Source organism: Amphibalanus amphitrite, unplaced genomic scaffold, assembly GCF_019059575.1.
Source record: "Amphibalanus amphitrite isolate SeventyFive unplaced genomic scaffold, NRLGWU_Aamphi_draft 000389F_arrow, whole genome shotgun sequence".
Lineage (NCBI taxonomy): Eukaryota > Metazoa > Arthropoda > Thecostraca > Balanomorpha > Balanidae > Amphibalanus > Amphibalanus amphitrite.
The window spans coordinates 329,556-356,047 of record NW_024881883.1 but is presented as its reverse complement, the minus strand read 5'-3'; the positions used below and the strand labels follow the sequence as shown (position 1 = coordinate 356,047).

Here is a 26,492-nt window from a genome sequence, read left to right as displayed (position 1 = left end):
GTGGCCTATGGCAGCCATTCTATAACTCAGGAACTACTGGGCCGATCGTGACGAAAACACCACCAGTCGATTCAGCGTATGCGATTTCATCAGCCGTTTTGAATATGGTGACCTCAGGTGACCTCGGTGTTCTTGGGAGGTCACATGACCAATGTGGCCTATGGCAGCCATTCTATAACTCAGGAACTACTGGGCCGATCGTGATGAAAACACCACCAGTCGATTCAGCGTATGCAATTTCATCAGCCGTTTCGAATATGGTGACCTCAGGTGACCTCGGTGACCTTGGGAGGTCACATGACCAATGTGGCCTAAGGCAGCCATTCTATAACTCAGGAACTACTGGGCCGATCGCGACGAAAACACCACCAGTCGATTCAGCGTATGCGATTTCACCAGCCGTTTCGAATATGGTGACCTCAGGTGACCTCAGTTCCTGAGTTATAGAATGGCTGCCATAGGCCACAACGGTCATGTGACCTCCCAAGGTCACTGAGGTCACCTGAGGTCACCATATTCAAAACGGCTGATGAAATCGCATACGCTGAATCGACTGGTGGTGTTTTCGTCACGATCGGCCCAGTGGTTCCTGAGTTATAGAATGGCTGCCATATGCCACAACGGTCATGTGACCTCCCAAGGTCACCCAGGTCACCTGAGGTCACCATATTCGAAACGGCTGATGAAATCGAATACGCTGAATCGACTGGTGGTGTTTTCGTCGCTATCGGCCCAGTAGTTCCTGAGTTATAGAATGGCTGCAATAGGCCACATTGGTCATGTGACCTCCCAAGGTCACCGAGCTCACCTGAGGTCACCATATTCGAAACGGCTGATGAAATCGCATACGCTGAATCGACTGGTGGTGTTTTTGTCACGATCGGCCCAATAGTTCCTCAGTTATAGAATGGCTGCAATAGGCCACATTGGTCATGTGACCTCCCAAGGTCACCGAGGTCACCTGAGGTCACCATATTCAAAACGGCTGATGAAATCGCATACGCTGACTCGATTGGTGGTGTTTTCGTCACGATCGGCCCAGTAGTTCCTGAGTTATAGAATGGCTGCCATAGGCCACATTGGTCATGTGACCTCCCAAGGTCACCGAGGTCACCTGAGGTCACCATATTCGAAACGGCTGATGAAATCGCATACGCTGATTCGATTGGTGGTGTTTTCGTCACGATCAGCCCTGTAGTTCCTGAGTTATAGAATGGCTGCCATAGGTCACAACGGTCATGTGACCTCCCAAGGTCACTGAGGTCACCTGAGGTCACCATATTCAAAACGGCTGATGAAATCGCATACGCTGAATCGACTGGTGGTGTTTTCGTCACGATCGGCCCAGTAGTTCCTGTGTTATAGAATGGCTGCAATAGGCGAAAACGTTAAGTTGACCTTTTGAGGTCACCGAGGTCACCTGAGGTCACCATATTCAAAACGGCTGATGACATCGCATACGCTGATTCGACTGGTGGTGTTTTCGTCGCGATCGGCCCAGTAGTTCCTGAGTTATAGAATGGCTGCCATAGGCCACATTGGTCATGTGACCTCCCAAGGTCACCGAGGTCACCTGATGTCACCATATTCGAAACGGCTGATGAAGTCGCATACGCTGATTCGACTGGTGGTGTTTTCGTCGCGATCGGCCCAGTAGTTCCTGAGTTATAGAATGGCTGCCATAGGTCACAACGGTCATGTGACCTCCCAAGGTCACCGAGGTCACCTGAGGTCACCATATTCAAAACGGCTGATGAAATCGCATACGCTGAATCGACTGGTGGTGTTTTCGTCACGATCGGCCCAGTAGTTCCTGAGTTATAGAATGGCTGCCATAGGCCACATTGGTCATGTGACCTCCCAAGGTCACCGAGGTCACCTGAGGTCACCATATTCGAAACGGCTGATGAAATCACATACGCGGAATCGACTGGGGGTGTTTTCGTCACGATCGGCCCAGTAGTTCCTGAGTTATAGAATGGCTGCAATAGGCGAAAACGTTAAGTTGACCTCTTGAGGTCACCGAGGTCACCTGGGGTCACGAGCTTCGAAACGGCTGATAAAATCGTACCCCCTGATTCGAATGGTGTTTCGTTCGTTCCAATCGGTCCAGTAGTTCCTGAGTTATAGAATGGCTGCAAGGGTGGCGGTCGAATAGTGTTGTCCAGCGGCCGCTGGGTTAAGTACTTCGACATCTGCACACTACCCTGTCAATAAAATGTCCATGGCCCTTAAAAAGTCTCGTATGAGTACACTAGCCATTCTTTCTTACTCGTTTAATAACAATGACATTTGGGTACAACTTGTCCGTCAACAAATTAATTGCATTAGATAACTAAAAAAAATATTATCCACAAAAACTATAGTTCGTTTTTTTTTACAAAACCCGTTTGGCTCCGAGTCCGTTTTTCGACTTAGCACGCGCTTTAGTCAGCGAAAAGGGCAAAAACTGAAAGCAAGAAAATCGAGCGGCGCCTTATTTTCACATGTGAAATATTCCCGATAAGTCTCACACTGCGTTTTAGAACTAGATATTAGAACAGTGATGATGTCATGCTGTCGAACTTTCGTCGCAATGTAATGTAGGAACTATCATGGACAGAACCGCTTATTTGATTCTAATCTTGGTAACAGGTAAAAACAATGTTTTCCTAAAATTCGGTGACACTTTGTGTCATCGTAGGGACATTGGGCGCCAGCTGCCACGAGTGATGTCATCTCAGTAATCTCATTTTGGCAGACACAATTTCCACGTATTTACCGAGCACAGTTTGAAATTGAATATATTAGCCTTGATATTAGCGGTAAGAAATTCTTGTCCAGACACTAAAGTTGCCAAAACTCACGTGAGACCTTTGATAATGAATTTAGTCCAAACCGGTTTTGAAAAAAAAAAAAACGAAGCATATACTTTGTTTGTTTTTCAAAAGGCCTTTGGCTCCAAGTATGTTTTCCGAATAAACACGTGTTTAACCTGCGAAAACGCTGCCAAAACTCAGCTTCGACAATGAACTTGAAGGATGGAGCCAAAGGCCTTTTGAAGAAAAAAAAAAACTTTAGTCAACCGCATGTAGCGCAACCACAGACTAACCTGAAATCACATCGAAAACGTGCGTGTTGCCCACACCCATTTTTTGATTTTTTCCTTTCAGGGATAGGTGTTTTGAGAGCTCTGGGCCGAAAACCATCGACATTATCCGAATAACACTGTGTCTGAAGTCCACAGAACACCAGCGTGTGAGCTCCTCCTTCTGTAAACACGACGGACAGTCAAAACCTAGACTACGGAGTGAAGGCTTCCCCACACTGGACCTCGCGTGCGGGCCGCGAGTCCGCAGTTTCACGGATTTCTTCAAAGCTAAAGAATACACTATAGGCTTAGTGACCCAGACTGCCATCTAGCGAGAGAGTCTGCGAACTTCTGAGTTGCAAGTCACCTCGCGCCGCATTTCAAACGTTGACTTTGAGTCAACTTTCGCTTGTCCTCGCTGGTCCTTGCTGCGTGCGATTTTTGATGTGCTCTGTTGATGTCGACTGTTGGTTCGGTGTGCCGTTATTGAGATAATACGTAATTTTCTGAAGGTGTATCGGCTTCACAGCATTCATGAAGTGAGTGTAAGAGACTGGTGTTCTCACTCCATGAATGAGTATGCCTGCAAACCCGCAAACTCGCAACCCGCATGCGAGGTCCAGTGCGGGGCAGCCTTAAATCTGCAGACGAAATGCAATGCTCCAAAAATAGAAAATCACCATTTATCTGTCGATTCTCGCCTGGAAAAGTCATCTCAACTTATTTCTCGGTTCGATAAAGAAAAGCCGTTACTACATACACAAATGTGATCAAATCACACATTCAGCTCTTATCTTCAAATCAAAAGCTTACAAATGCACGATTTCAGATCTCATAAAGGAAACATCTTAAGCTTCCAGCCATGACATGCCCATAAACACTCAAGTATGTCCTCAATCAATACGCACCATGGCATCTTGAGCCTCAGTGCTACGACCAAGGAGTTCATCCAGCTTCTGGAAGTCTTCTGTCGTTTTCAGACGCCGGAAACCGAGCTGTGCCGACGATCCAGAACGAGTGTCTCCCTGTTGAGCCAGCTGCTCCCAGATATCTTGCTGAATCCTCTCTATGAAATCCACCTTGGCCAAAATCATGGCCAGCATCTCCTCCAGTTTGTGATATTCTGTCGATCAAATGAAAACGGTTTGATAAGAATTGAATTCACATTTTAACCCGGCACCGCCTGGGCTATTTCCGTACCCACGACAGCCTGGGGGGTCGGATCCGACCCCCCCCCCCTGTTATCTCGAGAACCAATGGTCGCATCGCGCCCCGCGAGGCGGCGTTCGAAAGGTCTCTACGAGACCTTCCCAAAGCACTCTTAAGATTTTAAGATTGAGGTCAACTTTCGGGTCAAGGTCAGGTCAAAGGTCAAATTCTGGGGTTTTGCATGATTAGGCTTACGGACAGCGGAATCGATAGCTGCTGCTCGAAACTCACCAAAAATGACCTCAAAGGCCTAGTGAAGGTACCATGTGCGTATAGGGGTCATACTAAGTACGGGTCAAGGTCAGGTCAGGTCACGAAAGGTCACGGTTTTCACTTTCTGCTACATAGGCGTGCGACACATGTTTTATGGCTTATTTTTCACGCCGAATCCGATGGTAATGGTTATATGTGACCCCAAGTCACTGTGCTGGTGATAAATGTGCATTGAAAGCATAAAAATTGTTTATACCATACGAGGGCTGAGAAAAAAGGTCAATTTTTCAACTTTTTATTTTTGACATAAAAATGCACTTTTCTAGACGAGCTCTGTCCCAGGAATCTAGTGGTGCCATTTGTTTTCACATGCGATGTTCAGAAGCAGGGCTGCGGAGTCGGAGTCGGAGTCGGAGTCGGAGTCGGTCGGTGTCGACAGTTGTGACCGGAGTCGGAGTCGGAGTCGGAGTCGATTTTAGAAACCCGAGCCGGAGTCGGAGTCGGAGTCACCGAAAATCTGTCGACTCCGCAGCCCTGCTAGGTCTGCGGAGTCGGAGTCGGGAGTTGGAGTCGGTCGGAGTCGACAATTCTGCCCGGAGTCGGAGTCGGAGTCGGAGCTGGTTTTTGAAAGCCGGAGTCGGAGTCGGAGTCGGAGTCGCCGAAAATCCATCGACTCCGCAGCCCTGTTCAGAAGTGCCTCTAATTCACGAAAATGCTTATGACGTCACCATGCCCTATGCATGTTGGAGCTATTTTTTACAATTTGGGGGTCAAAAATCAAGATAGAAAGTTGAAATTTGGGACATCTAATGTTCTAATAGAGCTCTATAACATATATTCCGGTTTTTTGGAAATTCTCAAAATTTTGGATTTTATTAGCTGTTTTCCAAAAAATGTAGTTTTTTGAATTTTTAGGGGTGAAAAACGCATTTTAAGGAAAATCCGGGATAGCCATTTTAAAGAACTCGTTGAGCTGCGTCTATACATGTCCTTAATTTGCAATTTGCTTCAAACCCTGATTTTTGGCGATTTTTTAAACATTTACCACTTTTTGACTAAAAACGCCGTGTAGTTACATCACTAAAATCGATATATCTCAAAAAAATTTGGAAATTTTTTCTTAAAAATTACACAGAAGACGTCAAATTGATGGGGGAGAAGGTATGCCAATTTTCAAGTTGATAGCGTAAGCGGTTCTTGAGTTATTTAAGAAAAACGGCGGTCATTCGTGTATCCAAATGAAATAAATGAGCACGCAAGAAAAAGAAAAACAAGATTGGATGGCATTGGGATAGCTTGAGCAACAGTAAGACCTGGAATTGGGGCCTGCTTCCATGTCTAACATACTATTTCCCGCATTCTCCACAAAATTTAGAAACTCAAACGCATCTGCTTATTAATGACCAGCCAATTACACGTAGGCGGCGGAACGGGGAGGGCACCGGGGCACCGTACCCCCCCCCCCCCCTATGGGCGCCGATGACCACTGTAGTCCGGGCGCCCAAAAACCCCAATTCACCACCACCACCCCCTTTGATTTTGGCATTTTAACATTAGCCCTATGGGCGTTGCGTGGAAAGAATGGGACCAAGTCTGCAGTGCCCCCCCCCCTTAATTGAGGGTGTTCCGCCGCTACTGCAATTACACATGAAGGCACACAGGTCATCGTAGGCCGGGCGCGGCGGCCGAGCCGATACTGAGGCAGGGCGGGCGGTAGTTGACTAAGAACATCGGCTCCTGCAAATTTTGAACAAACATGCAGTTAGATTTTATGTTGCCATTGTGTTAAGTTAAATCCCACTTCATTTCACAAAATCAGAATCGAACTAGAACAATCTGTTTCATTACCTAAGCTTCGCTGCTACATACCTATATTCCGGTATCACCTCAGGAGACTATTCATCAAACACTTCGGAAACCTTAATTGGTAAAGGAAATACAAAAAAGTTCACACTGACCGTTTTTTAGGGGGCTTACAATAATTTGGTTAACCCGGCCGGGCCCGGGGGTAATCCCAACCACCGCAGCCCGGGGGGCATTTTTCGCCCCCCCCCCCCTGTCAAACTCCGTAAATAAGGGAGCTACGGAAACAAAAGCGATACCAAGCGAGAAGTCCTAACGATACGATTCTAAAGCACCTACAATTTTTGACCTCAGGTCAATTTTCAAGGTCAGAGGTCAAGGTCAAAGGCAAAAACCGGCACATGTGTAGTTATCTCAAAGTAAGCGTTCTAGAGGACGGCAGGATGCATAAAACCGGAAAAATTGGGTGTCAAACGAAAGACGAGAATCTGAGGATTCCGAAAATGTGCTCAAAATAAAAATCAAGGTCAAGGTCATGCTCAAAATTGGCCTCAAACTTTGCACTTTTTCGTACATCTTACGTGCTAACTTCCAAGATGTTTTGAAATGTTTTGAGGCTTATGAGGTCCCTATTTGTGGTTCATCTTATGATACAAGGCTGCTCAAAGGTCAAGGTCACAGAAGAGTATCCTTGCTAGAGGCTTTTTCACTAATTCAAGTTAGTAATAATAAATAAGACAATTTTGCCATCCGGAGGCTCTAAACCTTAGGGGAAAATAGATGCCAGATTCGTGATCAGCGGTACGAATCCATCATAAACGACCTTTCATGTGTCAAGGTCAACCAAAGGTCATTCGAGGTCACATGAGGTCAACATAAAACTTGACCTTTTCCAAACAAAATATATATCATTCGAGGCGGCTTGACAAGGCGAATGCGATGGTACCACTGCCGTAGCTCTAGGACCGTTTTTATCGAAGTTATTTGCGAAAAACTAAAACGACATTTCGGGGTCGTTGACCTGACCTGTGACCTCAGGTCACCAAAACTATCTTTCTATTTTTCTCTAGGTCAAACGCTACACAACCGTGCTCGTAATTTGTCTTTATCTCTAAAACTCTATTTTTAGTAGCTATTTGAAGTTCGCGTCTGTGACGCCGGTTTATCGTGCAGGGGTCTAGAGAAATCGACCCTATGACGTCATCAAGGGGGCTGGGTCCATATTTTTTACTTCAGAAGATGTCAAATTGATGGGAGAAAAGGTACTGAAAGTTTCGCTTTCCTATCCCTAAGCGTTCGGGAGCTACCGCAAATATTCGCCAGGGGGGGCGAACAACGCCCCCCCCCCCGGGCCCGCGAGGATTAATTAGGAATTTATTTGCTTTAAAAAATCCGATATTGCGGAATCGCCCGTGGCCCCTCATGAGGACGTTTTATACCAGTGTGTGCTGCTACGCCACGTGCTTTTGGTTCTACATCGCTGTGTGGGCTTGGTCGAAACACGATATATAAGCTTAGAAAAGTGTATTTCGGGCGTATCAAAAAGACAATCAAGAGATTAAAATCCAAAAGACCGCGTCACGAGAAGATACAAGATCAAAAGCGCACCCTGTCCCTTCTACCACTACCACAAACACCGTGTCCCTAAACCACGCCCATTTTCAAAAAGTCTCAGCACGCCCCAATGAAACGTGTAAACATGTCTCAATTTTAAGGAATTGAAAGCTGTAACTGAGCATGATTAAGATTATGGTGATGTTAGATAAATATAGTAGTCTGATGCTCATGAGTAAGCTATATGAAATGTATATTTTAGAGAAGAGTTGTATAGAACTCTTGTATATAACTCTGTATATAACGTATATAACTCTTGAGTTGTATACAACTCTTCTCTAAAATATACATTTCATATAGCTTACTCATGAGCATCAGACTACTATATTTATCTAACTTCAACATAACATGTCTCAAAATCTCAAAACGGTAGCTTTCCCTCCGCCAGCTTTCTCTTCGTTCAATCTGCCGTCGCTCCCGCGTCGTCTTCACCAGTATCAGCGGCCTGTTCCGTCGGTACCGTCTTCTTCTTGCGGGACGGCAGTACTCCACTGGTGCGATCCCGGGACCCAGAGAGCCACGAGGACATCCTGCGGCTAACATCCGCCCTTGAGGCACCCCAGGCAGTGTGGAGGACGTCTGAAAACACAGAGCAATAGGTACGTTGTCTAAGAAGATGGCCCAGGCCCATGGCCCACACCATGTGTAAAACGTATCGTTTGTTGGGGGAGCGCTAGCAGCGGGGCAGTTGTGTCCATTTATAAAATAGCTGAAAATAAATAACACAGCGGTGCAACAACTATAGCGCGCTAGACATTAGACAAATACATTTCACAAAAAGTTATTTTCGCGTGCATTACCCATATAATCAATTGCCCATAAATTTTTAAGACTCGTTTGGTCTGAGAAGACTTCTCAGTTACAACTTCGCTCTACCTCGTCTAAGGATAAAAACATTTCAGTACAACTTACGTCAACAAATACAGGGCACTTGACAATAAGCATGATAACATAAGTCCTCATGATAACAAAAGTCCCCGCGCATAACATAATCGATGAAATGTAGCGCAACCACTGACTTACCTGAAATGACATCGAAAATGTGTGTATCGCCCACACCCATCTTTTGATTTTTTCCTGTCAGGGATAGGTGTCTTGCCAGCTCTGGGCCGAAAACGATGGGCATTATCTGAAGCACACTGTGTCTGAAGTTCACAGAACACCAGCGTGTGAGCTCCTCCTTCTGTAAACACGACAGAGCATTAAACCCTGGACTACGGAGTAGGCCTGCGGACGAAATGCGACGCTCCAAAAACCGAAACTATAGTTCAAATGACAGATCAGATCAAATCAAATGATTTTTTTTTTATAGTCATTTGATCTGTCAACCCACGCTTGCAAATGTCCTTTGGACTTATTTCCTGTTTCGATCAAGCAGTGCTCTTATTACAAGCAATGTGATACAATTACACTTGACTCCCCATGTTTAAGCCAAAAGGCCAGGAATGCAAGACTTTCAATCAATACGCACCATGGCATCTTTGGCCTTAGTGCTACGAGCGAGGAGTTCATCCAGCTTCTGGAAGTCTTCTGTCGTTTTCAGACGCCGGAAGCCCGGCTGTGCCGACGATCCAGAACGAGAGTCTCCCTGTTGAGCCAGCTGCTCCCAGATATCTTGCTGAATCCTCTCTATGAAATCCAGCTTGGCCAAAATCATGGCCAGTATCTCCTCCAGTTTATGGTATTCTGTCGATAAAATGAAACAGCTTTGATAAGAATTCACATTTTAAAGCACGTTCGCCCAAGTGCACAATGCACATAGTGATTTAAGTGTCGGGTTTATGGGAAATGGGTCATTCGTGTATCCGAATGAAATAAATGAGCATGTAAGAAAAAAGAAAAACAATACTGGATGAAGTTGAGCGAGACTGTGCATCAGTAAGACCTGGAGTTGGGGGATGTGCTTGCAAGTGCAAAATTTCAAACAACTCAACTGTGTGTGCAGATCACAGTCTATTCGTTCCCCACCCGTGGACTTGCATTGAGCGACATCGGTTCAATCGCATCCTAAATATAAAAGCAGGTCCTTGAAATGAATACGTGCAACAGCATGCCCACTAGGAGACGGGGCAGTGCAGCATAGAGCGAGTGCCTAACCATATGATATATCGGCGTAATCGTCATTGGCTGCCTAGTGATTGCAAACAGAAGGAAATTGGGAAGGTCGCTTTGTTTTTGCTAATTGTCACTTTACTGTAACGATTGTTCAATTTTAGCAGAGCATCAGTCCATACCGGAGTAAAGAAAAATCATTTTCAAGTACCGTTTGTATATGAACAACTCATTTTAACATGAACTTGAACAATCATAACAGTCTAGAGTCATGTTCAACTTCTTGCAGTGAACAGGAGGTGAACTTGCCAGGGTACCTAATGTAATACCTAATGTCGTAATAGAACCACCACTCGTGCGTGGTGGTTCTATTAGGTATGTTTGATATGCGCTCCGTTTCGTCACTGATGTTATAAACGGGGGAAGTAACACGGGGAGCACTGACAAGACAGTCCTTTTCGCCGAAATATTATGTCATTCATATTAGTCCTGTTGTCGGTTCTGCTGGAACGGTTCAATTAGTGTCATCAAGAAAAAAACTTGATTAGTTTAGAGAAAGATCACACATCACATAAAGAAGCATTTTTATTAACATAAAACACTAAAAACGTTGAAACATAAAAACGTTCAGAAACAAGTTGTCACAAAAGAATCCCTGACCCCAACGGAAAAGAAAAAAAGACAACAGCTCCCTAAGTCCCTAGCTTCTTGACCAGTCAGCCAAGTTATTGAATGTCAACTACATTCTCCACATTCCCTTCACGGCTTCAAAGCACACCGCTTACACCAAACACAGCGAGACCTAAGTACACCAACTACGCCTAGTCACACACAACTCAAGGCATCACACGCCAACTTTGTGTCGCAATCCAAGTACCGTAAGATAGGGCTATTTAAGACAGTGGGGCTATTTGAGACAGTATTTAAAATTGTTATAACATAAAAACCGTTTGAAATGTATGCTTAATTTTTGCTCAGGCGATTTACTGCTCGATTACACACCTTCCTGAGCAAAAATATCGCATAAAAATCAAACGATCTTCATTTTATAGCGATTTTAAATACTGTCAAGTAGCCCTACTGTCTCAAATAGCCCCACTTTGAGGTACTCCTCACAGTCTACAGAAGACACAGGAACAGTCTACTCTCTCGCATTGAAACGTGAACGATTGACCTCTACGAAGCTTCATCGAGGACGTCCACATCATCTGCCGTTGACAGTTCTTCAGAACCATGATCTGAGACTTGGTCTATGTCGGGAATTGGGGGCGCTTTGTTCGTGGTGACATCACTTCCCTTTGCCCCAGTGCTCCCGTCACTCTGTTGCTCCAGTGATGTGATATTGGGGTCGTTTGACGCCTCAGTCGCATTCTCGTCACTGTTTCGCCGCGCAACAGAGGACCCTGGCGAGTCATCTAGACCAGAAAGGCCATGCCGCATCTCATTTTTGTTTGTAGATATTCGGCGGCTGTTTTTGAACTTGTTCTTCAGACGACGAGCAACAAGACCCTGGGAAGCAAGAGGTGAAATTTCGTTCAAAATGAACATATATTGAAAATATTTTTAACATTTAACAGAAAAAATTGAAATGAGTGAAAGCGCAGGGAGTAGGAGAGGAAGAGAGAAATAGAGTAGAGAGTTCAGGACAGCACCAAGACTTTGGCATGTTGTTGCGTAGCCGATCCCAGATTAATTGTTGATGTTGTGCCAGCAAGGCGGTCCCGTAGCTCAGTTGGTTAGAGCGTTGGACTCCGCGTGGTGAGAGCACGCGTTCCCGGTTATAACAGTCCGGGTTCGAAGCGCGACGGGCGCTCGACATTTATGGGCCTCCTGACAGGTATGGTTGCGGTTGGTGGCAGGCCGTAGCCAGGCGAAGTCAGCGAGGGGACCGGCCGTGCGCGGCTTTGTGCGCACGTTAAACTTTGGACTCTAAATTCTGCCATAGAATCGGAATTGCGCGATCGGAGAGTAGAGGGCAGTGTCACCGCAACAAGCTTCGCTTAGCGGTGGCTCTGTGCTTGTGAATCCTTCCCATCAAAAGGTTCGGACAAAATTTATAAAAAAGGCGCAAATAAAAGCGACAAAAAATACTAAAAAGAAACATCTGAAATAGCATTTCATATAAAAAGGGAAGCTGACAAGACAAATAAGGGCTGGCATAATTACAATAAATAATTGGATTGCCTTTGTAGCATTGTGAGATGATGTTATTCGTACTCCAGCGTAGATGGGTAGCCATACGGCTTCCACGGTTGACAGCGATGACATCAGTCATCTTTTGCAAGCTCGTTAAAGATTTGGGCTGTACGGGGACTCGAACCCCGGGCCTTTGGATTAGCGCTCCAATGCTCTACCTCTGAGCTATACAGACCAAGTACTTTAACGAGCTTTCTGCCAAGTTTTTTTATGCGGATCATTCTTAGGTGTTGTTTTTATCCGCTGGGACTGAGAGCGTGAGATGATGTTATTCGTACTCCAGCGTAGATGGGTAGCCATACGGCTTCCACGGTTGACAGCAATGACATCAGTCATCTTTTGCAAGCTCGTAGCAAAGCTTTGTAGCATTGTAGCAAATAAAGGCATTGGACATAACAAAAACGAGTCAAAGGATAATGCGTTAAATGCCTTGCAAAGGGCAAAGACCTCGTGCTTACCATCGCATCACGTCTGTTCAAGTGAGAGAACACAAACGGGAACTGGTCGATGATGGACTGAGCCATGCCCAGATACCAGTAGCGAGTTTTGCGAATGCTGCAAAAACGGAAATAGGATGTCAGCGTTGTGCGAATATCAGGAACGTACATATATCTGCTCTATCAGTAGACACACACTGTTACGCTGTAGTATACTGTTCCGAAGGAAATGGATAACTGCCATCAAATATCCATCTCTAAGCAGATAGAAGAAGTTCAAGTATTTCAAATATTCGTATTCAGGATTCTAGTCAACTTCGACGCACGGTTTTTTTTTAGACCACAAACCATGGTTGTGACATTAAAAATTGTCTTTGGTGTCACTGACACCTATACGAGAATACATACGTACTAGTGATCGTAGGGCAAATACCGCTGGTAAATACAATGCATCATCTCTCGCCATTCGTGTTTTGACAAGGGCTCTCGTCTGGTCAGCGTTGCGCGGACGTGGGAGGAGAGAATTTGCACATCCAGCTCAGGTGTCCTGAAAACAAAAACAAAAGTGAATCGAGGCTCAGTCATGAGGAAGCACATGTTGGCAAGCGCAAAAAATAGCTATATATGTAAACTGCGTAAATTAAGAACCCACACCTATGAACAGTAGACCAAAATGTGGAGGAGCAGCGAGAGTCTGCTTACATGACCTCGTCCTTGGTTAGTGGAGGAAGTAGACGACCCTCTTCCTCCGGCGCCAAATTGAGAAACTCTAGGTTGTTCTTTTCGACGTCTGAGCTGTAGGGCACAACACATGACAGTATGAAGTATGAGAATGTGATCAAGCGTCTTACTGACAAGACAATGAAAGCAGTTTTAGTATCATATGACCTTTCCTCGTAAAATATAAATTAGCAAAAAGGATATATTGATATTGATATTTCGATCACAGATCTTCGTCGGAATTGTTAACAAAAGACAGAATAAGAAAGGAGATTCTTACAAAACAAAAGACATTCTTATTCTGTCTTTTGTTAACAATTCCGACGAAGATCTGTGATCGAAATATCAATATCAATATATCCTTTTTGCTAATTTATATTTTACGAGGAAAGGTCATATGATACTAAAACTGCTTTTACTAATGTTCCTCGCACAAGCGCTCAACAACATTAAAAGACAATGAAGTTTTGTTCGTTTTGCGATGAATCAAGCATCAATGAAAGGTGTAAAAAAATAACAGCGTCCCGCTCCATCCTATATGTTTAATAAAATATATAAGCCTGAGGGCTCAAGCAGAGGCACTAAATACATAATTTGAAAGGGCATAATCACTTCGAATGCGGTTTTATCAATGAAAATACTCAGCCTTGAGAAAATAAATCTATCCGAAAAACCATGAGAGCAGTGTTCTCGAATATATTAGAGGTCATATAAATAGCATGCACCTATGGGAGCTGCGCTTTAAATACCTGCTTTATTATGATTGCCAGACAATGGATCTAGACAAACACAGAAAAATATTGCACACCATAGATAAAGCTTCACTCACCGAAAGTTTTTGAACCGCGCCGGCCACGCAGATCTCCTCGGCGATTCGTCGAAATCGATCACCGCCTGTTAGGAGGCAAACATTAATAACCAAAAATAGAAACGAAACACATTTCATCGCAGGCAGTGATTATTTCCCAGTGATGTGTCTAAGGATCCCTTAAAATGCATACCATATCTCTTACCGAGTCTTATAAAACACAGATAACCATAGAAAATAAAGAAGAAAATGAAATTGTTAGCGCTTGGTTATGTATAACCTCGAGTCTGCTCACCAGTTTCAGTGGTACTAGGGGTCTAGCAACTAATATTTACTCGAATATAATAAAGTACCGTAAACGGGGGTGACTTTGACATGTTTTCAACTTTAGACGCTTGTATTCTTTACGCTTCTTAACTTGTTGGGATGACTCTATGTTCAAAACACGGATGAAGATTAGCTCTTTTGAATTTGCTATTATCGTTTTATATCTTGCCTAAAAATATATTTTTTTTAAAGAAAATGAGTCGTGGCAAAGTTAAACTGAAAAAGGGGTGACTTTGCCACTATGTCAAAAATGGTTTTTTAACGCTTGCAAATAATTTTTAAGCATTTTTGTCGCATTGTATGGAGGAGGGCAACCATCTTTAATTGTTTAATGGAAAAAATGAAGCAATTCAAAGTTGTTTTTTTTGCTCTTAAATGACGTACAAAAAAGGAGAGATACATTACTTTTATAATACATTATATTTGTTGAAAATTATTGACATTGATAGTTAATAGAAACTGAAAAATTGTTCAGAATAGATAAATAAGCAAAAATATGATTGTATCGGTACTCTAGGACCGTGCACATTCCTCCAGCGGCATTGAGAGAAACAGAAAGAAGACGTTCTTGCGGCAACTTACCGGCACCCTTATTATCAGCGTTTTGATCTATAAAATGATACCGATTTCTTCAGCTAGTCTTACTGGCAAACTCAGGAGTTGTAAATGATCATGACTGTGCTGAAAAGTTGGGCCCAGCTTCATCCATTTTTTTGAGTTTGGTAATTTTTGTCTTTCTATACTCCCACTGTGCATTCCTATGCTGATTCTAAACGTATAAACTCTCACTTAAAAAAAAAAACAGTTTGGAGGTCAAAATGATGCTACATTAAAAATTATTTTGAATTGCATCGGATTGCATTGCATTCAATTTTTGCATAAATAACTTGGTGGCAAAGCCACCCCATGTGGCCTGCTATTCACTTGGAAAAATCGCCACCAAAATTTTTAGCTAAATGAAGTGACAAATGCCAGTTTTGTTGGATATGCTAACTTAACAGCCTTGTCATGATCAACCATACCAAGCTTCAGCATCGCAGGTGGTCTAAGACATGGTTAGATAATAAAAAGTTTGGAACTCTTCAAATTTGACCATTGCAATGACTCCAATAAAATGGAGCCCAGTTAGGTATTTAGTGGTAACTTATCTATCAGTGTTAGTTATATTGGGAGGCCCATCAATTACCTTTCATTTGTGCATAAAACATTACTACATTCCTCGTAAAATATCATGGGAGATCTCCCTAAAGCATTTTTCGAGAAGCATGGCAAAGTCACCCGGCGAGGCAAAGTCACCCCCGTTTACGGTACAAGATCCATGATTCTGTTTCAAACGATCTAAAACCTCATATTTGATGACCTCATCGGGAGCTATCAAATATAATCCGGGAGTTAAATGGGCGATAGGTTTAGCTTCAGGGTCAGAGACTTTACTTAATTATCGGGATTATCATGATCTGATATATAAATCAATAACATGAAATGAAATAAAATAAAGTGATTACTCACGAAGAGGCTGGCGTCACTGGACTGACGCTGGTTGGACCGCCGCGTCTTCCGGAGAGATCGACACTCCTCTGCCAGCGACAAAAACAAAAATTAATTAGCTCAATTGTCGGCGCCTCAACTTAACTAGTCCCTACATCCGTTAACCCTCGCCCTGGCAGGGGGGGGTCGATGCGACCCCCCCCCCCTAAGGTTTTTCGAAGATAGCGTAAAAACGGCGGCGCGCAGCGCCGCCAAATTTGGCACGGCCTATGGGGCAACCTTTTTACATATGACCTGAAAATTTCAGGTCCGGGTGACCTTGGGTCAGGTCACCAGGTCAGAAAAACCGGTACAAGGTCATGGTCAAATTTCAATTTTCTTTTTGCACCTGTCCAACTCACAGTTTTGCACTGATTTCCTTCAAACTTTCAGGATGTGCTAAGTTCACCGAGCTGTATAACATATAGTTCGGGTTTTTTGAGGTCACTGACCTGAGGTCAGTTAGAGGTCATTACGTCGTAATGTTAAGCCTATGGGAATATACTAAATTCGGAAAATACTGGAGATATCCGCTTCGTTCTATCACTTTTGTGCTTTAAAACCACAGTACCTAACAGCAGGTCACTTGGTGCTTCTTTGTTTGGTGTACTTATACATAGGTCAGGTCAAATGAGGTCAACTGAGGTCAAATGACGTTTTTGCCAATAACTTGGCACATAATGCCGCTAGAGCTTCAAAAATGGTACCATTGTGTTCCTGGTGATCAGCCGAATCGAATGATATGCGATATGATGCCATTTGGTTAACTTTAACTTAATTCATTAATTTAAGTTTACTTAAAATTTAAGAAAAACTTAAAGTACACTTAAGCAAGCTAAAATGTATATCATTCGACGCGCCTTGACGTGTTGAGTTCACTGGTGCTTTTCTTTTTGCTCTATCTTAATTAGATCAAAAGTTATAAGCGAAAAACTTTTGACCTGTTTTTAGCGAAATTTTTACATTTATACCCCCCAAAACCCCCCTAAATATTGACCTAGAGCAACCAAATTTGCACAGGGGCGAGAACTCCAGGGGGCCCACCTACCTACCAAATTTGGTGTTTCTAGGTGCCATAGGAGCCAATCGCGAGGGGGGGGTCGCATCGACCCGCCCCCTGCCAGGCCGTGTTATGAAAAATGCCCTGCCAGGGCGAGGGTTAAGATGGTACATGTAAACAAAATGACAGACGCCCTTATACAGTCGCGAAGGAAATAAAGCAGCAATATGCTTACGGCGCATATAAGACAATTTTCATATCGAACGAGAAGATAATAAACGTGTCTGACGGTATATTTCGTAATGAATGATGAAACATAAAAACAAACTAATATGAGTACCCTGCGTCGAACTCATTTCAGATTGTTCGGGGTTACATGAGCAGAGTTAATACGCATTACAAACGGACTACAATGGTGAGCAAATAGGAAAATCCGTTCCTGATACGCATTTACATGCTCATGTAACCCCGGTAACTGAGACATGCGAGTACCTATATGAGAGCGTTACTATCAGGCTGTTCAAATGTCGGTGCTCATCGAAATTGATCATGGGCATAGTAGTATGCAGGTGAGGTAATGCACGAACTAAGGTATACAACTTTCCAAAGTGCTTTTCCTAAAAATGGACACTATCACTTGATCAAAAGGGTGGTATTGCAGGCTGTTGGTACGGCATCTACCTTTTTCATCGACCCTCTGAGATGCTCATCTGTATATGCTTCCAAAAAGCTTCGGCGCAGTTGGCGTAACTTCTGATAAATTCAACAGAGTGGTGCAAATACTAAGCGTCTTTCACGGGCTACAAGATTACAACCATGAAATAACGTTTCAATTGTATTGAGGACAGCAAAAGATGAAAACAAATACATGATATACCTACAGAAACTAGGGTTGCGTATCTCACCCACATATAAATATTAAGGAAAACTTGAATAAAAACTTATTATGAAAAGGGGTAGCTGCAGAGTCCGCTAAATGCTGATTATATTCCTCAGCATCCAATTTCATGACTGCATAGCAGCCTGTTTTCCTCAAGACAGTGATAGCTCATTCAGCACGCCAAACATTCCTAGTCACACACAACTAAAAACGTCACACCCCTATTATGTGCCGCACTCAACCCACTCTCAACTGTTTACGTAGGACGCGGGAGCGATTCACTTCATCGGTATTGAAATGCGAACAATTGACCTCTACGTAGCTTCATCGCTATCTTCTTCCTCACTAACGTCCACATCATCTGCTATTAATGGTTCTTCAGAACCATGATCTGAGACTTGGTCTATGTCGGGGATTTGCGGCGCTCTGGTCGTCGTGACATCACTCCCCTTCGCCCCAGTGCTCCCGTCACTCTGTTGCTCCAGTGATGTGATATTGGGGTCGTTCGACGCCTCAGTCGCTTTCTCGTCACTGTTTCGCCGCGCAGCAGAGGACCCTGGCGAGCGTTCTACACCAGAGAGTCTTTGCCGCTTCTTAGTCTTGTCTGTTGATTTTCGACTGTTCCTAAACTTGTTCTTCACCCGACCACAAACAATATCCTGTGAAGCAAAAAGTGAAATTGAGTTCACAAAGAAGAGAGAGAGAGAGAGAGAGAGAGAGAGAGAGAGAGGAGAGAGGAGAGAGAGAGAGAGAGAGAGAGAGAGAGAGAGAGAGAGAGAGAGAGAGAGAGAGAGAGAGATCAGGTCAACATCGATACCAACGTTGTTGCATAGCCGATCTCAGATGAGAAGTTTACGTTCCGTCAGCAAGAAAAGCGGCCATAAAACGATAGAGATACGAAAAAAAAACAGATTAAAAAAGCTTATTGTTATGCAAAAGAATAAGGAAGCTGATGAGACAAACAAAATTTATCAAAGTATATTCCATCATTTGATTTCCTTTTAATCCTTGTGGCAAATAAAGGGCATTGAACACTGAATTGCCTTCCATAGGACAACGACCTCGTGCTTACCAGCGCATCGCGCCTCTGCATTTTAGGGAGCGCGAACGGAAACTGGTCGATGATGGACTGAGCCATGGCCAGATACCAGTGACGAGATTTGCGAATGCTGCAAAAACGCCAATACGAAATTAGTGTTGTGCGAATATCAGCAACGTACATACATCCATCTACTCAGTCAGTAGACACACATTGTTACACTGTAGCACAGTTAGTCTGGAAAGAACTGCACAGCGGTGCAGTGGATCCATCAAGTCCAACCCAGGAAGGGCTGCTAAATTTGAGTCCCTGAACCAATGGACATATTCATTCATTTACCAGGTCAATTGGTTCAGACTTCAGTGACTCTAATTTAGCAGCGCTTCCTCAGTCGGGCTTGATGGATCAACAGCACCGATGCACAGTACTTTCAATACCGACTGCACACTGTTTTGAAGGAAAGGTATGATTGTCATTGAACTCTTGAGCATATAAAGGAAGCCCAAGAATTTCAAATGTTCGTATTCGGGCTCCCAGATAACTTCGGCGTGCGATTACTTCAGATAACAAAACGTAATTGCGATATGTACATTATCCATCACAAATTGGATAATTATAAAAATAATAATCAAATAATAGTCAGATTTTAAGCTTATCAGATCGCTTAAAGTGTGCAAATAAATAATGCACGAGCCGAGCTATTGCAATTAGTAGAGTCGAAAGTAAAATCAAGATTTAGGTGAAATTTTCAGCCGGCCGTTGTTAAAGGTATGGAGGCTTCACGTGGGCTTTTCCTTAGAGTGCTTTAAACGATTAGGCAGGCTTAAAAATCAGACTATAGTACAAATCAAATATACAAAGCTTCAAAAACACAAAGCTTTCGGTTTCAACAACTTCGACCACTGTGTAGGCAACATGTAGGTATATATTGTGTAGGCATTTGTATGTATGTGTGTATGTATGCATACATTATGTACAGTACATGCGCATTGTGCATACATTATGCCTACACAGTGAACAAGGTTGTTGAAACCGAAAGCTTTGTGCGTTTTTTTAATATATTTGATTTGTACTAATTAGTAATTGATTCATTATTTACATCATTATCAATCACTGTGATATTAATAAATTTATCGTGTTATTTGGTGTACCTCACATTTACCACAATCCATACATACTAGTGATCGTAAGGCAAATATCGCTTGTGAATGGACTGCATCATCTCTCGCCAATCGATTTCCAGCAAAGGCTCTTGGCTGGCCAACTTCTGGAGAATGTTGGAGGACAAAATTCGAACATCCAGCTCAGGTGTCCTGAAAACGAAAACAATCGTAAAACGAGGCCCACAGTCATTGGCAGGCACACGACAAAAGCAAATACACAGCGATACGTTGTGTGAACTGCATCAATTAATCCACACCAATAACGAAGATCAAAATTTGGAATACGAAAATCTACTTACGTAACCTCTGCCATGGTTAGTACAGGAAGACTTCGGCGTTTTTCCTCCGGTAACCATTTGAGAAACTCTAGGTTGTTCACTTCCACTGCTGACCTGTAGGGCAAGCACATAACACTAGCTGAAGTTCAAGTATGAACATGTTAATACATTTCTGACTGCCACAAGATCAAATAAAAATGATTTTGTTATTCTTGCGATGAATTATAAAGAACCAACGAGAAGCGTAAAAAATAGCCAGGGTGCCTACTCCACGTTGTATGCTTAATGAAATACATAGAAACCACCGGTTCGAGCACAGACGTTGGAAAACTATTTCGATAGGAGGCATTTATTATATTTTTATTAATCTGATATATGTAAACAATCTCAGAACAACATTACACACGAACCATTTAGCTCCACTCACCGAAAGTTTTTGAACGGTGCCGGCGGCACAGGTCTCCTCGGTGATTCGTCGAAATCGATCACCGCCTGCTAGAGAGACAGACATCAATAACCAGAAATAGTGGCTGAAAGCCATGAAACCAAACACATTTCATCGCAGGCAGAACACTTCCCAGTGATGTGTTTGAGGATCTGTTAAAATACAAAGGATATCTCTTACAAGTCTTATAAAACACATATAACCTCAGCAAATAAAGAAGAAATCGAAATTGTTGGCCAATGGTGACGTATACAGAACCGTCACTTAGATCGCATATCAACCGAAATTCCACATCTGTAAACATTCACATCATCTGCCATATACTTGACACCTCGATTCCGAAAAACAGTTTAAGAGTTAATAAGGGTTTAGCAGCTGATATCTACTCAAATATATGAAAGCACAAGATCAATGATTTTCCCAACCATCTAAAACCCCATATTTGATGGTCTCATCGGGAACCATCAAACACAACTCTTGAGCTAAATGGGCGATCGGTTTAGCTTCAGGGTCAGTGACTTAACTTAAACAAATATGAGGGTGAAATTATCGCAATTGATCGTCATAATCTTATCACCATCACATCATAAGACGAATATTACATACAAGATATATTAATGTCACCAGGCACATCATCTACACCTGTATTCTACCCAGCACAAAATACACCTAAAATGACATCAAATGAAGTGATTACTTACGAATACGTTGGCGTCACTGGACTGACGCTGGTTGGATCCCCGCGTCTTCCGGAGAGATCGACACCCCTCTGCCAGCGACAAAAACAAAAATTAATTAGCTCAATTGTCGGCGCCGCAACCCATCTAGGTTGCTACATCCCCTACGATGTTACAAGTAAACAAAACGTCATAGACTAATTGAAACGAATCTAGACGCCCCACTCGCAAAGGAAATAAGGCAGCGATGTATTCTAAACGTAGATATAAAAAGCTGACATAGAACACAATGTGTCTGTAATATGCTGCTAACAGACGTGTCTTAAGATGCGTTTGGCAATGAATGATAAAACATTACAATAAACTAATGAGTACCTACTCTGCGTCGATATCACTTCAGACTGAGACATAGACACGTGTATGAGAATGTTACCATCAGGTTGTTCAAATATCTGTGAATATCGAAAGTCACTATGGGCATAATCTTATGTAGGTGAGGCGATGCACGAATTAGGATATTTGTAAGTGCTTTAAAAAACGGCCATTATCACTCAAATATGAGGGTGGTATCGCAGCCCGGTAGTAAGGCGTCTACATGTTTCACCGATTTACCGATTCACATCTCTGAGATGCTAATCGGTATGCTCCTAAACAGCTTCGGTGCAGCTGCTTTAACTTCTGATAAATTCAACAGAGTGGTGCAAATACTAGGCGTCTTTCACGTGCTAGAAGATCACAATCATGAAATAGCGTATCAGATCTGTATTGAAGACTGCAAAAGATGACAACAAATACATGACATACAGAAGCTACAGAAGCTATACAGAAGCATATCCGACGCTGACAGACAAACCAATGTAAAACATGAATCTAACTTTACTGTAAAAAGTTAGCTGCAAAGGACGCTCAATGCTGAAACAAATGCTTCTTGATTAGCTAGTCAAGTTATCGAATGTCAATTATATTTCTTAGCATTCCCTTCCACGACTGCATAGCAGCCCGTTTACCTCAGAGACAGTAAGACCGCATTCAGTACACCCAACCATTCTTAGTCACAAACAACTCAAAACATCACACGTCAATTCTGTGCCGGACTCAAAGCAAAGCAACTGTTTACGTAGAACGCGGGAGCGACTCACGTCATCGGTACTGGAATTCGAAAAATTGACCTCTACGTAGCTTCATCGCCATCATCTTCCTCACTAACGTCCACATCATCTGCTATTGATGGTTCTTCAGAACCATGATCTGAGACTTGGTCTATGTCGGGGATTTGCGGCGTACTGGTCGCCTTGACATCACTTCCCTTCGCCCCAGTGCTCCCGTCACTCCGTTGCTCCAGTGATGTGATATTGGGGTCGTTTGACGCCTCAGTCGCTTTCTCGTCACTGCTTTGCCATGTAGTAGAGGACCCTGGCGAGCGTTCTACACCAGAGAGGTCATGCCGCTTTTTATACCTGTCTGTAGGCCTTCGGCTGTTCCTAAACTTGTTTTTCAGCCGGCCACAAACGATGTCCTGCAAAAAGAAGCGAAATTGAGTTTACAATGGGCATACATTGAAAAAGTTTTCAATATTTAACTGAAAGTCAAAATGAGAAAGAGAGAGAGAGAGAGAGAGAGAGAGAGAGAGAGAGAGAGAGAGAGAGAGAGAGAGAGAGAGAGAGAGAGAAAGAGAATGATTAATGTTGTTGCATAGCTGATATCAGACAAACAATTAACGTTGTCCTCAATAAGAGCGAAATAAAATCGACAAAAACAAAAATATGAAAAACAAAACAAAACACACAAAAAAACATAGCATACGGTTAATGCTGTATAATAACTATCGAAGAAGCTGATAAGACGAAAGCAATTTGCAAAAAAAAACTTCCAACATTTTAACAAATGAAGGGCATCGAACATGCCACAAAGCGATCTAACGCACAGTGATTTTATTGCCATGCACTCTGCAAAAGCTTCATACTTACCAGTGCATCCTGTCTCTCCATGTTAGGGAGCGCGAACGGGAACTGGTCGATGATGGACTGAGCCAAGCCCACATACCAGTGACGAGCTTTGCGAATGCTGCAAAAACGGAAATATGAAGTCAGCGTTGTGCAAATATCAGGAGCGTACAGTCACACATCTACTCGATCAGGAGTCACACTGTTGCGGTGTAGTATAGTGTTTCGAAGGAAAGGTATAATTGCCATTTAATATCTATTTCTTATAAAGAAGTTCAAGTATTTCAAATGTTTGCATTCAGGATTCTAGCGAACTTCGGCGTACGATTGTGTTAGACCACAAAGCATGTTTGTGATACTAAGAAATTTGTGCTGTTTGGTGTAGCTGACACAAATATAATGTATACGTACTAGTGATCGTAGGGCGAATACCGCTGATGAATAGAATTCATCATTTCTCGCCAGTCGTTTTTCGACAGAGGGTCTCGTCTGGCCAACTTGCGAATGATGTTGGAGGGCAGGATGTGCACATCCAGCTCAGGTGTCCTGAAAACGAAAAACGTAAAGCGAGGCTCACAGTCTATGAACGGGGACACATGACGTGAGCAGAGTAGAGTAAACACGTATTAAGGCCGCCCCACACTGGAACTCGCATGCGGGTTGCGAGTTTTTGGGTTTTCGGGTTTATTCAAGTTCAAATCATACAATCTAAGCTGAGTGACCCACACTACCATCTAACAGGCGAGTCTGCATGTTTTTAGCTTGCGAGCGACCTTGCATCGCATTCCAATAGTTGATTTTGAGTCAACTGTCGATTTTCCTCGCTGCGAGGTCTGCGAGTTCTGCGAGGTTTGCGGGTTTTTCGTTGGAGCCGAATTTTGGTTCGTTGCGCTGGTATTGCGACTATGTGTAATTTTCTGAAGGTGTACCGGCTTCACCACATTCATAAAGTTACCATAAAGGAACGGTCTAATCACTCAATGAATTAGCATTATGCCCGCAAACTCAAAACCCGCAAACTCGCAACCCGCATGCGAGGTCCAGTGTGGGGCGGCCTTTACACAGTACACACCGATCGCAATGCTGAGCCAATAAGGAAACCCGTTTCTAATACACATTCACTTGCTCATATAAACCTAGTAATTGGCAAGCACACGTTGGCAAGCGAAAACAAAGCGATGTGGTTTTATAAACTGCGTCAATATATGACCATCCTACGCATATGACACCATAATATAGAGGAGCTGAAATCTACTTACAAGACCTGTTTCTCAGTTAATGGAGGCATATCGCTCTCTTCCTCCGGTAACAAAGTGAGAAACTCTAGGTTGCTCGCTTCGACGGCTGACCTGTAGGGCAAAAACACTTGACACTTGATGAAGTATGAGCATGTAACTACGTCTTTTACTGCCACAAAAGGAACGGTAAAATATTTTTCTAGTCATGCGATGAATGAAGTACAAATGAGAAGCGTAAGAAAAGAGTGTTCCTCAATGTTATATGCTGAATTGCATATATACAAGCCACAAGTTCATGAAGCGACTTTCGATGGCTAATTTCACAGGGAATTACCATTATCATCGAATTTATTTTGATGAATGTAGATAAACGCATAAAAAAACATTACACACCAAAACTTTAGCAACACTTACTTAAAGTTTTTGAACCGTGCCCGCGGCACCGACCTCTTCGGCGGTTTATCCAGATCGATCACCGCCTGTCATGATAAAAACATATGATTAGTTAAAAATAGTTGTGAAAAGCTCAGAAAAAAAACATCATAGCAAGCAAAACAGGCAGTGGTGTGTCTGAGGATCTCTCTCGATGCATAGCTTATCTCTTACCCATGCAACAAAATAGCAAATATGACAAATATGACAAAAATCAGAAAAAGAAGATGAAAATGGAATTGTTAGCAGGTAGTAATGAATACAGTAGCATCGCCTAAAAGGCATATCAACTCCACCGCATTTTTAACCAATCACTCCATGCCGTAAAACATATTATTGACAACTCAAGTCCGAACAACAGTTCAAGACCTAACATGGGTCATCAACTAGGGTTGACTTGGATAATCGAAATCACAAAAGTTTATCACAATAATTTGGTTATTGAAATGCCTATAGTCCGATTAAATTATTTAAGGCTGCTTAATTGTTTTAAGTGCTTTAATGTAAGGCGCACTTTACGCCCGTATTCCAGTTCAACCTGCAACGCTGGCCAGCTGAAAATATCGATCGTAGCTACTCTGATATCACTTTTTGACCTTCCATTGCTCGTCTCGGGCATCATTCATTTGTGCACTTAAAGTAATCCGGCAGGCTTAAATAGCCGAACTAAAATCACAAATTTGGTGGTCTTATCTAGAACTATCAAATATAACCCGACAGTAAACTCAGTATGGCTTTACGGTCAGTTTCTTAACTAAAAGAAATATGAGTGAAGTTGTTGTGGTTATCATGATCTTACCAGCATCACGACTTGACTGAATAAAAATCAGCGCTCAAAAACCTATATTACTATCACCTGACGCACTACATACATACATATGTGGTCTACCCACCAATAAAATAGCATCAAATGAAGTGGTTACTTACGAATACGTTGGCGTCACTGGACTGACGCTGGTTGGACCCCCGCGGCTTCCGGAGAGATCGACACCCCTCTGCCAGCGACAAAAACAAAAATCTATTAGCTCAATTGTCGGCGCCTCAACCTATCTAGGTCGCTACATCCCTTAGGATTAGGATGTCACAATTAACGAAACGGCATTAAGTTACTGAAACGGAAATACAAGTCCGAGTCACAAATTCGCGAAGGAAATGTGCTTAAAACGCAGCTAAGACAGCTTTCACACAGAACAATAGGTGTGCAAGAGTTGAGAAATGTGTCTGGCGATGTATTTTATGTGACAACCGAGACACCACGAGAAATTAATATGAGTACTCGGTGTCTACCATCATTTCAGGCTGTCATGTTTGTGTATGAGAATGTTACTAGCAGGTTGTCCAAAACATCGTTACTTATCGAAAGACTTTAAAAGCATAATCATAAGAAAGTGAGATGATGACCGGGTGAAGAAATAAAACCT

General features: G+C 43.0%; 1 protein-coding gene across 14 annotated transcripts in view; it reads right to left on the bottom strand.

Annotated features, from left to right (window-relative positions):
- LOC122390281 (longitudinals lacking protein, isoforms H/M/V-like) overlaps positions 1-26,492 on the bottom strand; it is a 63,471-nt gene that overhangs the window by 7,769 nt on the left and 29,210 nt on the right. For 2 of the 14 annotated variants that reach the window (XM_043383034.1, XM_043383035.1), the window contains exons 7-12: positions 15,959-16,026; positions 14,144-14,208; positions 13,297-13,389; positions 13,007-13,141; positions 12,616-12,712; positions 10,529-11,470 (exon numbers count right to left, since the gene is read on the bottom strand). The exons of 1 other annotated variant lie outside the window; for it this stretch is intronic. In XM_043383034.1, the coding sequence (XP_043238969.1) occupies positions 11,138-11,470; positions 12,616-12,712; positions 13,007-13,141; positions 13,297-13,389; positions 14,144-14,208; positions 15,959-16,026 (791 nt within the window). In that variant the 3' untranslated portion in view covers positions 10,529-11,137. Of the gene's footprint in view, positions 1-3,091; positions 3,252-3,978; positions 4,194-7,804; positions 7,997-8,259; positions 8,489-8,932; positions 9,093-9,380; positions 9,596-10,528; positions 11,471-12,615; positions 12,713-13,006; positions 13,142-13,296; positions 13,390-14,143; positions 14,209-15,958; positions 16,027-17,452; positions 18,516-18,928; positions 19,026-20,073; positions 20,209-20,357; positions 20,451-20,763; positions 20,832-21,482; positions 21,551-22,205; positions 22,975-23,425; positions 23,523-23,812; positions 23,948-24,660; positions 24,751-25,053; positions 25,119-25,998; positions 26,067-26,492 lie in introns of those variants that run through there. 11 more of the 14 variants (XM_043383030.1, XM_043383031.1, XR_006258121.1 and 8 more) reach the window with 8 other exon arrangements.